This window comes from Poecilia formosa, unplaced genomic scaffold, assembly GCF_000485575.1.
Source record: "Poecilia formosa unplaced genomic scaffold, Poecilia_formosa-5.1.2 Scaffold396, whole genome shotgun sequence".
In the NCBI taxonomy this organism is placed as follows: Eukaryota; Metazoa; Chordata; class Actinopteri; order Cyprinodontiformes; family Poeciliidae; genus Poecilia; species Poecilia formosa.
In genome coordinates, this window is record NW_006800335.1 from 321,551 (window position 1) to 333,503 (window position 11,953).

General features: G+C 36.0%; 1 protein-coding gene across 3 annotated transcripts in view; it reads right to left on the minus strand.

Annotated features, from left to right (window-relative positions):
• LOC103154704 (unconventional myosin-XVB-like) overlaps nt 1-11,953 on the minus strand; it is a 56,853-nt gene that overhangs the window by 42,179 nt on the left and 2,721 nt on the right. For all 3 annotated transcript variants that reach the window (XM_016662929.1, XM_016662928.1, XM_016662927.1), the window contains exons 2-11: nt 11,051-11,144; nt 7,135-7,197; nt 6,977-7,034; nt 4,894-5,018; nt 3,818-3,913; nt 3,491-3,726; nt 2,315-2,484; nt 2,168-2,240; nt 1,869-2,057; nt 1,209-1,318 (exon numbers count right to left, since the gene is read on the minus strand). In XM_016662929.1, the coding sequence (XP_016518415.1) occupies nt 1,209-1,318; nt 1,869-2,057; nt 2,168-2,240; nt 2,315-2,484; nt 3,491-3,726; nt 3,818-3,913; nt 4,894-5,018; nt 6,977-7,034; nt 7,135-7,197; nt 11,051-11,095 (1,165 nt within the window). In that variant the 5' untranslated portion in view covers nt 11,096-11,144. The remainder of the gene's footprint in view (nt 1-1,208; nt 1,319-1,868; nt 2,058-2,167; nt 2,241-2,314; nt 2,485-3,490; nt 3,727-3,817; nt 3,914-4,893; nt 5,019-6,976; nt 7,035-7,134; nt 7,198-11,050; nt 11,145-11,953) is intronic.

Here is an 11,953-nt window from a genome sequence, read left to right on the forward strand (position 1 = left end):
AGTAAAACTATTAATCTATAATCAATAGATAGGTCTGTATAAAGATATAATCCATGTTTCTGTCTCATATTTGTATGGCATTAAAAGGATCTGGAACTTTTGTTTTTCCACTGAAAGCTCTGATTTGCACAATAAATGCCATGTGGGTGAAATTTTATGGATGATACTCTGATGTCCCATTCTCCTGAAGGCAGAAAGGGACTAACTTAAATATGCTGCACCACCAGAAACTGACAATCACTGAAGAGAAGAAGAGTTATGATTAATGTAGTTACAGTTCTATCCATGTTTTAGTGCTGCAGAGCTCAGTCATTTTGCAACATTGTTGAACTGCCAACAATGGCAGTTCAAAGTTTAAACTGCCATTGTTGTATATCTTTTATCTGGTCATTTTGTGGAATATTTACCAACTAGAAAATGGCACAGAACAAGAATATTTTTTCCACTCTGATTGGCTGCTGTTAAGCCTACCGATTTTAAGTTGAATGTCCATTCATTGCATTTTTCATAGCCACCTGTGAAAATAATTTCTATTCCCATGGCTTTTTTGTTCTCTGGGAAATTATTTTTGATGATAAATGATAAATACAGAAACAAGCATAAGAATCAAAACACCTACAATAGTGATAGTAATATTAATAATAAAATAATAGTCAGTGCAAAGTAGCCTACAAATTCTTTGGTGGGGGGCGGTGAGGGACCTGGATAAAGGCTAGGGGGGCGCTGGCCCAAAAAAGGTTGAGAAACACTGCTATAGAGAGTGATGTCTGGATCTCTCTTTAGGCTGCTGCCTTCACAGCCTAAAAAGGCTGTGAAGGCCTAAAGAGGCTGTGAAGGCCTAAAGAGGCTGTGAAGGCAGCATGGATGAAAATGGTCCATGAAAATGGACGGATGAATGGAAACAGATTGCAAATACAATTCCTAAATGGATTTGGGAAATAGAATGGGAAGCTATGTACACTTATTTTCTTTAATTAAGGAACAGCATGTAAATCTGTGTAAATAGTTTACACTTACGGAATGGCATTTATTACAACTTTTTATTTTGTCCCCAAGTATCTATTCAATTCCATTCAATTCAGTTTATTAACACTGATTTGCAACAATTTTCTCAAGGCACTTTACAAAAAAATGCCATTAGATGCCATTTCATGAATCTAAAAGTGATGAAATTAGGATGTGTAAATATGTTGGCAATTAACACATACGACCTTGTGGATACTCTCTTCCCCAAAGGTTTCCGTCAAAAGGCGGCAGTCTGGGAGCTTGAGTGGAAGGTGCTGGTGGGATGAAATCATCAAAATCAGCAGACGGAATTCTGAAAAGACACAGACACAGAAGATAACATTTAAAGAACACTGCTAAAATGTACTCTAAACCCTGCAGTTGATAAAGGCACATTGCTAAGTACACTAACTCTGATTTTGCTGGATGAGGGATTTTATTACTGTAAAAATTCAATGTAGTTTGGTTTCCTTTGCTTTATTTTTTTTTATCTTTGATATTTTATGACCAAACTAACATGACTGTAGCTTACAAACCCATTCAATAAGTTAGAATGTCATTTCAGCGTTATTTTATCTAAGTAACTCAGTTCACTAAATGAAGCAAATATGATTATGCCGAAGCCTTTATTTTAATCAATTATGATAATGTTCTGCTTACAGCTAATTAACGATTTAGGATAATTTTAAATCAGAACAATAAAAAAAACTTTTTAATACAGAAATGTGAACTAAATAAACACGTTTAATACCTGCTTAAAGGTTGTCATCTTCAAAAGGTACTGCTAGATATGAAATGAACTTGTTTGTCCTATAAGGGACAAAGAAAAATTCTGAAAATAACAGTGTTTCACACTGTTTTACCTCTCTTCTTGGTTGCTAAATAAGTAGTCAGACTGCACAGAGAAGGGTGTCCCTGGTGCTATGGGAACTTCAGCTTCAGCTTCAGCTCCAGCCAGCAGATCCATGACAAAGTCTGAGCCTGCAAGGTCGGACCACCCTTCATCTGTAGCAAGAGAAACTGACCAACCTTGCACAGCCTCGGTCACCCCTCTTAAGTTACAACACCATACAGAGGGGGAGAAAATCAAGAATGAATAAAATACGGAACAATGCAAAATAAGGCAGTTTTTACAAATATGTTTTAAGAACAACATGGCTACCTGTAATAAAGAAGCCAAGAGGCCAGCTGCTCTCCTGTTGTCCATGACTCCACTTCAGTTGTCAATGTCTCATCTGATGTCAGAGGAGACTTTGTTTTAAATTGATCCTTCCCGTTTAGGTTCTGCTTAGATTTTTTTTTATCTTACCATTGAACGTGTTTACTTCCAGAAGCATTGTTCCTTTCCTCTGATTGGATGTCCACTCCAGTTGTGTGGGTGGATAGATGCGGGCAGTGGGGCCTGGGAGCTGCAGAGAGGTCAGCAGCTTGTGTTGGCATAGTGAACGATACTCTGCTGGACCATGGTCAGACACATACCTACAAGGAAAACAGGCACACATTTAAAGAAAGCAGTATAAACAAGTAATCTAGTATCTGTTGTATCTGACACAGACTACAGCAGATTAAGCAGCATTTTCACCAGATATGGGAGATCAAACAAGACAAATATGAGATGTTTTATGTACAGGTATGTTTATTGCAAATATATTCTAGCTTATTTTAAAATAGACTATATAAACAGGTTGTTTCCTTAGAATTGCATGCTCTCTTTATCAACTTTTCCTTATTTTGAATTTTGCCTGCATCTTAGACCTTTTTAATCTAGGGTAATTTGTTTTTCATTGTCAAAGTTTTGAAGATGCTGAGATTTTTGCTGCAGATCCCTCTTCCCTTGTGGCAAACAATTATAATTAAAATGTTATGCACCAGCCATATCATTTTAATTAAAGTAAATATAAACAAATAAGACTCCATTATTATTAAGAAAATAAACAAAAACAATTCTGTTTAGTATGCATGACAAAACAGTCCATGTATCTTTTGTTCAGTTGGTTTTAATTGATAATCAAAAATAGAAAAATTAAAAATGACTTATTTAATGTGAGATTCCAAAAATGCAATACATCAATGTCTTTGTATTTTTGACTTTATCCTTACATCAAAGATCAAACATTTATAAAACGTGTTGATGGTGAGACACTTTTGTAGCGTGTCTGGTGCGGAGGGAGCGCATTCTGAGGAATATAATCCCACTGCTCAGAAGTCAAGTCAGAGTCTTGACTTCTGATCGCTTTAATTTAAGAATTGTTCCCTGATTGTTTCCTGATCATTGTTTATTTGTAGCTAATGGGGCTACAACCTGTGGTGTTTGTTGTTGTGGAGAAAAAGTGGCACGTATGTGGATGGATGTTCAGTTACTGAATGGAACACAAGCATGATCATTTTAATAAATGACATCTAAAAGTAGATTATGACAGGAAATTTTTGACCTGTCAAAATGACGGACAACAAAAAAGCAGATAATCTGAAGTGTAGCACCTACTTGAGCAATGCTTTGTCCAGTGTTGGTGAAGGTGTGAAAGCACTCAGGCAGCCGGCCAGCAGGAGCCATCCCCTCAGACTGTCCTGTTCCTCCTTTTTGTCCAATGTGTGGTACACTAACTGAACAAGGATCTCATCCCTCAAGGCTGGCTGTTTTTGGCCTTTCTCCACTATATAGTTACCTAACACCTGCTCCTGCCAGATGGTAATATCTGATTCAGCTAAAAATCGTAAGATCTGTGGAGAGGGATGCAAAATGGCGAAGATGGATTGATGGGATGACAGTTGACAGCACACAAAAAGAGAGAACATCCAAACATCCTCATACCAGTTTGTTTATCTCCAAGGCCACTCTGGAATATTCAGGTTCCAAAGGCATGAGAGGTCTCTGAAGTGGGTATCCCTGAGGCTGGCTCCATGTATCCTGAGGGCAACATACAGTGAGAAAATCTAGTTGAATACGTTAAATGTATATTTTTTCATCCTAGGAACATGTCTGTATGTATTTTCTATGTATTTATTCTCAACTTTCACCCCTTAAAACATGATGACTTTTTTTTTTACCACCATCAGAATCAATGGTATGAACAATGAGGAGACTGTTCACAATGTTTTTTTTAAAGTGAAATAAATGAAGCTTGATAACACTTTCACTTCCTTTAAAAGACATTTGATCACAATTTTTTGTACATATTTTATTTAAAATCTAAGAAAGTATAGATTTTTATTAAAGCCTAAAATTCAGTCTTTCCTATGAAGTACTGTACAACTCTCCCAAATAGCTGTGCCATCATTATAAAAAGAATATTTCTTGTTGTAGACATGCTTAGTTCTGATCTGTACTGACACAGAAGCAAATTGTATAAATCTGAATTCATTTCCTTTTGCACACATCTTCTTCTAGCAGTAGAATCTACTACTGGCAAATGAAACTTCCTGATTGTGCAGGGTAAAAACTATTTCAGTCAACAGTATTTAAGAATTGGATTATGACATTACTGCCTTCTTTGATGGCAGTAATGTCAGTTATGGTAAAGAACAACAACAACAACAAAAAACAAAAAAACAAAAAAAAGAACACACACAGCACAAGAAATAAAAACTTCTAGATCACAGATTTTAGGCAGTTTCAGTACAAACAGCAAGAGACATTAAATGTAAATGCAAAAATCAGACCATAAAAACCAGTGCAGACCATATTTGTAAAAATATGCATAATTTAAAAGCAGATTTGGGAAGAGGGGCAGAGCAATAATCAGTAGAAGACTTCTGACCTATTGGTTTTTCTGATCCATATGATCCTGAGAAGTATTGCAAAATCTAGGTTCATTTTTATGTTACATAGTAAATCAAGAAGAAGAGGAGGCATTAAAAACGTTGTCAGTGTAATTAGTGGGAACAAACCTTTAATGTGGACTTGGCAAAGCGAGAGAATGGATATCTGTCAATGTCTTGAGGAAGGCTCAGCTTATGTTTTGCCTTCACCTGTGGAGGTGCAACTTCTGTAATCTGTGATCCGTGGTGGCCCCCTACTGGAAAAACACAGCAATTATAGAAAAATTAAAAATGACTTATTTCATATGAGATTCCAAAGATGCAATACATCAATGTCTTTGTATTTTTAACTTTATCCTAACATCAAAAATCAAAGATTTATAAAACGTTTGATTTATTTGTTATATAAAAAGAAACCCTTCAAATGGTTAGAACTACTTAGAGAGCAGTGGTTCCCAAACTTTTTCTTCTGGGCCCACCCAGTGGTTTCCAAAAATTTTTTGACCCCCTCCCCCCCCCCCACCACCCCTTATAGATTACAAATAGCTGTCTGGTTGAACAACGTGTGTGTGGGAGGGGAAAGGACAAAATTAATGTACATAGCTGGACATAGACAACAATATCGGTAACCTACAGGCTGCTTGTTAAGCTTAAGGTGCTGTATTGATATTAACTAGCTAGTCATCCTTTAGCTAACATTACCTGCATCCAACAGCTTTACTCAACTCAGTCGGTTCGCTTGGGGGAAAAACTGTGAAAAGTTCTTTGTGTTTTGCTGGTTTGCTGCCATGATTCTAACACACCTGCAACAGCAGCAGGTCTCCTTCACTGCCGCACAGGTGTAAACCCAGCGCCCAGCGCGAGCGTCATAGCGCTCATGTTGCGTTTAAAGGTGGCTCGGAAAAACAGGTTACCACATGTTAACAACGGAATAAACAGTTTTAACTGCTGATAAAAGTAACAGAGGACACGGATATGGAAGTGTGGAAGACCCTACTGTATCAAATTGACATAGGAATAACAGAGTTGGCCATTCTAAGGTAAAAACCGAGCGCATTACAGTGTTCATGGTTTTTTTTCATCCAGATGGCTTCCTGCGCTGCCCCCCCACCCCCCTGCAATGGCACGGCGCCCCCCCTAGGGAGCGCGCCCCACAGTTTGGGAACCTCTGTTATAGAGGATATGCAGAATGCAAAGGGTCTGACCCAGAGTTACAAATCTGGATGTACAGGTAAAATTCTCAGTGGACAGACTGTGTTTTTCCAGTCCATAGAGGGTTTAAACCAGTGAAGGCAGGCCAGGCTGTTGCACATAGAGGCCCAGCCAAAGATGGTGTTAATGTATGCCATGTGACCCAAACCAGCCTATCATGCAGCACCAGAAATGAAAATCTGCAGAGGCAGATTTACATTTGCCAAAAGAGTCTCTAGCTGTAACAGATCACTATGTTACTGAGAGAATCCTCAGTAACATAGTGATCTGAGAAATAGATGGATTTAGAAAACAGATGTACCACAGAGGAAAAAATACTAAAAGGGGAAACACTGGGAAATGAAGTTAACTAATGTAATAATTTCATACTCATGTAAGTACTCACGTATTATGCAAATACGTTCTTTACAAATACCATGCTACTATGTCACAGAAATGTGATGCTTTTTGGCTACATGGACTCTTTAGCAGCCTCTGAAGTCAAGAGCTGAGGGTTACTAAGGCTCTCTCCACACTATAGCCTGGAATACTTCTTTTCTCTCTCTGGCAAATATGAAGTGAGGATTTTTAAAATCCCTTCAAACTCTTTTGATAATGCAGTTTGATATCAGAAATGACCATTATTACAGTAAACAACAAAAAGCATTTAAAAATAAATGTTTTAGCAATTATAGGGCTCTGACTATATTTTACTGTGTATTCAAATGATTAGCAAAGTAGTAAAAAGTAATAATTCCAGCCATACTATTTGTTCAGGTTTTACTAACATCAGTGACTCTTTAAAGGAATAAAAGAACAAACTGAGCAAATGTAGAAAAATGAATAAAGAGACAAGAAACAATCTAAATACAGTGTAATGGTAAGAATCTTCAATTAAGATTTTCTGATTAATAGGATCACCTTGGCTGGTGTGATTTCCTGTGATATTATATGAACCCCATACAACTGGTGCACAATGTTGTTTAAAATCATTTTTCAAATAGCTTTTTTCAAAACTTACCTGCTGCACTGCGGAGTCTGGCGGACAGCTCAGCAGGTATCTCTAACATCCCTACATCCTAAACAAAATATAATGTCTTTTTATCAAAGTTAAAAATAAAAAACTTGGAGAAGAAATAAGTAAAGCAGAGAAATAATTTGCTCCTATTATCCTCTTACCATCCCTGACGAGATGAGCTTTGTCTTTTTAGCTGTTTTAACTTTGTTCTTCTTGTGTAATTCCTGAAATCAACAAGCATGAATCTTCAATTTGTAATCCTGAATCCTAATCCTCGTTTAATGTTCTTCATCTCAGACTTGCTGCTCATCCACTGTAGGACTCCTTATGTGTGGGATTGTATTGTTTGCGTTCTTTTAGTGATCTTTGTCCCCAATAACTGTCCGAGGAGTGTTTTCTATCATACCTATTCTTAGATACAGCTCCTGTTATATACTTCTGTTACACCCATAATGCTATGGCCCCTCCTCACGCAATGAGATACACAGTTCCAAAAGTCCAGCATTGCTGCCATTCTATCAGAACATTTACAAGTGACAGAAAGAACACTATACAATGTGTGAGGGTAGCTCCAGCAAATATCAATATTAGTTTTATCCTGAGTTTACACGAAGTTTGTACATTCGAAAAAGTACAAATTTTACTTTGTACAAAGTACAACAGCAGTGCTTTAACTGCTCTTAATATTGATGCATAATTCAGTATTTGCATAGTGTAACATAAAATTCATAAAAGATTAAGACATGGGTGTGTGCTCCTATTGATGAGAAAACAAATATTATATAATGTTTCCACTAAATGAACACAAAGGTTGCTTTGTTATTTCTGAGGTTGCTTTCAGAAAAACAACACACATCAAACCAAAACCATGTTTTATCAATCAGAGCAGACAAACTGATTGTCAGGTTCTAATTTTATAATATTGGAATTACATGGCATGGGAAAGAAAGAATAATTCAGAAAGAAGAAGAGAGAACACTAAGAAAGAAAAAAGGAAGGACAAAAGCAATTATAATACATAAAATAATTATGTATATTTATTTTGTAAAATCTACTATACAAAAGTTATTTTTCATCGAAAATAACTTTTTTAATAAATTGTGTTATTCTTGTAAACAATCTTCAAAGAACTTTTAACTCTATTAATCGTCCATTGTATGTTTATTTTAGCTGCCTCTTACCAATAATTTATGGATTTATTATTATTATAATCACTATTATTACTTGTTGTTTTAATTTCTTCACACGCTGACAATATCATTCAGTGCACCATTATTGCTTATACACTCTTTCACACATGCCCTGGCTCCAGAGTGTGACCCTGGTGACCCACATCTGGGTGAGGGAACACTGTCTCCAATGGTTGTATTCATCATAAGGGGTCTTTGGGCTGCACTTTGTCTGATCCCTCATCTTGTGTGACCCTACCAGGGGCACAAGCCCCTGACAGCATAGCTCCTAGAATCACTGGGACATTCAAACCCCTCCACCATGATAAGGTGGCAGCCCGAGGAGAGGCAATAAAAGATATTGCATATTGTAATTAATCGAATCTACTTTGCTGGCTTCACACCAGATGCACCAAATTTCTTCAAGATTAATTCTAGAATTACCATATCAAAACTGACCTTTCATTTTGCTATAGGTCAGTTTTGATATGGTAATTCTGGAATTATCATATACAGCTATACATTGGTAAACTCCATTAAAAAGAAATATAAACTAACTGCATTATGAGTTGTCAAAGGGCAACATTCACCTCTGAAAACATATCAAGAAAGCATCATCTATTCTGTGGTGGAAAACAATGGGTCAAAATAGCTGCTTCTGTCTCACAATCTTAAGAAATGAAGATCTGCATGGCATAAGACTCAGTAGGGACAGAAAATACAGTTGTCTTCAAACAAATTATCCAAATCAAGAAAATTGTCGTTATTTGTCCTAAAACTTGGAGACACATGTTCTTAATCATTTTTATGCATTATTCATATTAGATGTAAAGTCTGTAAAGCTTGTATAAAACTGAACCAAAAATATAGCAACACCATTTATTTCTACTAGAGACAGAAAACTATAAATAACACTCCTAAATCAACAAAGCACTGTTATTACATTCTGAGATGTAACACCCTCAAATGACATCAGTGAATGCTGTCGCCAAAGATCACGTTACTGAGCTTCAAGAGCTGACTAAGGCTCTTAGCTCAGAGTTCAAGTCTCATAAAACGATAAGGAAACCTCAAAACCTGACTGGTAAAACTGAAGCTAAATGACATATGGTTAAAGATATTAACCTGATTTAGCTACTTAAAACACATTGAAACAGATTTAAAGAATGTATCAAACCTTGATGAGAAGAGAAAAAAAGAGTCACAGAGAGAAAGGAAATCCTTTTCAGTGTCTTGAAATCTGATGAAGACAAGTCTCTTCCTTATTAACCTCGAGTGTATACAGTAAAATTGCTGAAATAAAAGAAAAAAACACGCTGAAAATATTTCATGCGCATATCAATGACAAAACAAAGAATAAAGCACCCTACCTGGTGAAACTGTGAAGCCAGACACCATATGGGTCTCCTTCTGTTTTAAAGAACAGAAGGAGAGAGGCAGTGCTGCTTCAAATTTCACCATGCCAGGTTAAAGTCCAAGATGAGAGTGTAGCTGAGTGTGTAGTCAGGGTGTGTATGCACACACAGGTAACATGATTAATGTAAGATAAGAATGATAGTTAAAAGAAATAGATTAGTTTTTAAAAGGAAGTTGTTACCAAAGATTAAACATATGAGTTTAACACACCCTCATGGAAAAACCCTTGATGTTAATCATATTTTACTGGAATATATAGATAAAAAAATATCTAATTGAGTCAAATTTTCACCCAGGCTATTCAAATCTTAACTAGACAGAGCAAAATGACAAGACACAAAATCTCCAATCTAATTGTTAAAAAGCACAGTTAAAACCTACACACTAAACACTGTGTTATCCAATATAACATCTTTAACAGATAAATAATTTTTTAGAAATGTCTTTATTGTCAAGCAGAAACTAAATCTTATGTTTTTAACTGAAACAGTAGAGAACCATGTTTCAGTTAAAAGTAACTAAAGCTGCCCCACCCAGCTTTAATTTTGCGAGTGTAGAATAAACAAAAAGCAGGGCGGAGTTGCCTTTTTTATGAGAAACTGCAGATCAGCAAAAGATCATTTAGAAACTTAAATTCATTTGAATGTGTTGCTGTCCAGGCCAAATCTTACATTTGTGGAATATTTGGCATCTATAGAACTCCAAAAAATCCACTTAGTTTTCTATTCAGGTTTTATAAATTACACCATAAAAGTTTCCAACAGCAAATGCAATGAATATCTTTTAGAAGTTACAGTATAATTTGATTAAGAAGCTAGATAAACAAGTCACCAAGCTGAACTGCAAAGCTGAAAGCCTCAAATGAGATGATAGCAGACACTCTGTTAAAATAAGAACACTTCTGAAAGATTATAAGATATCTATTTACAAATGTACATTAATATTAATCAGTAGTCTATTGTTATGCAAAAACGAAAATATGTTGATGAGCTTTAGCAAAAAAATCTTTTATAATGGAGTTAAAAAAGTTTTTAACTCCAACTTGTTGTTTGTGACAAGAAGGGAGCGTTATGGTACAAATCCAGGGCAATATATTTTACACCATATAGCTGTACATATGTGACGCAACTGTCATCACTCTACTCTTCTGTTTACAAGAGTAAATAGAAAAAGATCAAGAATATCAGATAGTAAAAATGAAAGCTAAGGTTGAATGGAAAAAAAGACTCAAGGAAATAATTGAAATAGAATAAAAATCTGCAAATATAAAACAAAACAAAAAGTAAAAAAAAAAGATTGAATAAAAGAATTACACTTTGGTTTCAGGTGATTCTTATCTTTGTCAGAGGCATGCTATGTGCTTAACTGTGAGTAGCAATAAAACTGGGTTGCATAACAGGCAAACAGAATTTACGGTATAATAAAACTTGAGGTTGCCAGAAATGTTTGGCTTTGGTTTAGCTGGGTAAAGTGCTTCTTTTGTGACACTTACCTTTCTCCAATGGTGCCTCTTAATTGTGTTCTTAGTAATTAGCATAACAGCCCAAAACTGGGTGAAGGACTGCCTCAAATGCTTGTAGTACTTCCTAAAAGTGGAAATAATGCAGTGACTCTTAAGAGGAAATTAACAAAGCAGGTGCAATTATTTTTGCAATGGATTCGAAAACAGAAATAATTCTATCCACAAAGTCCTGCATATTAGGAAAGTTTCTACCTATTTTATTTTATTTTTATCAGTACTAAATAATGTTTTTGAACATAAAAAAAGGAATGAACATATTAACTATTGTAGGTTTGAGCAGTCTTTCATAGGCCAATTGCACTGAATTCCCATGACAGCAAGAAACTAAAAGTACCAGTAATGTTAAATCTGTTTTTCTTTTCATTATATTGAAAACTATGCCAGGAATCAAACCCAGGACCTTTTTTTTTTTTGTCAGGACGAGGGGAGCGGTACACTCTAAAAAGTGTATTTGGGTTGCAGTTCATCTTATGGACTTATACATTAATTTCAATTAATTCTTTTGCTATGACAACTTACTTTTTTGTGTTCTTTTAACTCAAAACTTATAAATCTTTAACCTAAAGTGTTAGGTTCCGTGTTTCTGTGTGTTTATTTTTGAGTTTCTCTGTGTTCAGTCCTGTGTTCCTGTGAGTCTCTGTCCTGTCCTCCCCGTTGATTGCTCCCCAGGTGTGTCTCGTTCCCTTAATTACCCCGTGTGTATTTAAACCCACCTGTTGTCTGTGTTCGTCGTCGGGTCCTTGTCTATCGTCGTTTGTTGTCGTAGTTCGCCAGGAGAACTGTAAAGTCCTGGTTTGTCTATCGTCGTTTGTTGTCGTAGTTCGCCAGGAGAACTGTAAAGTCCTGGTTTGTCTAACGTCTCAGTTTTTGTGT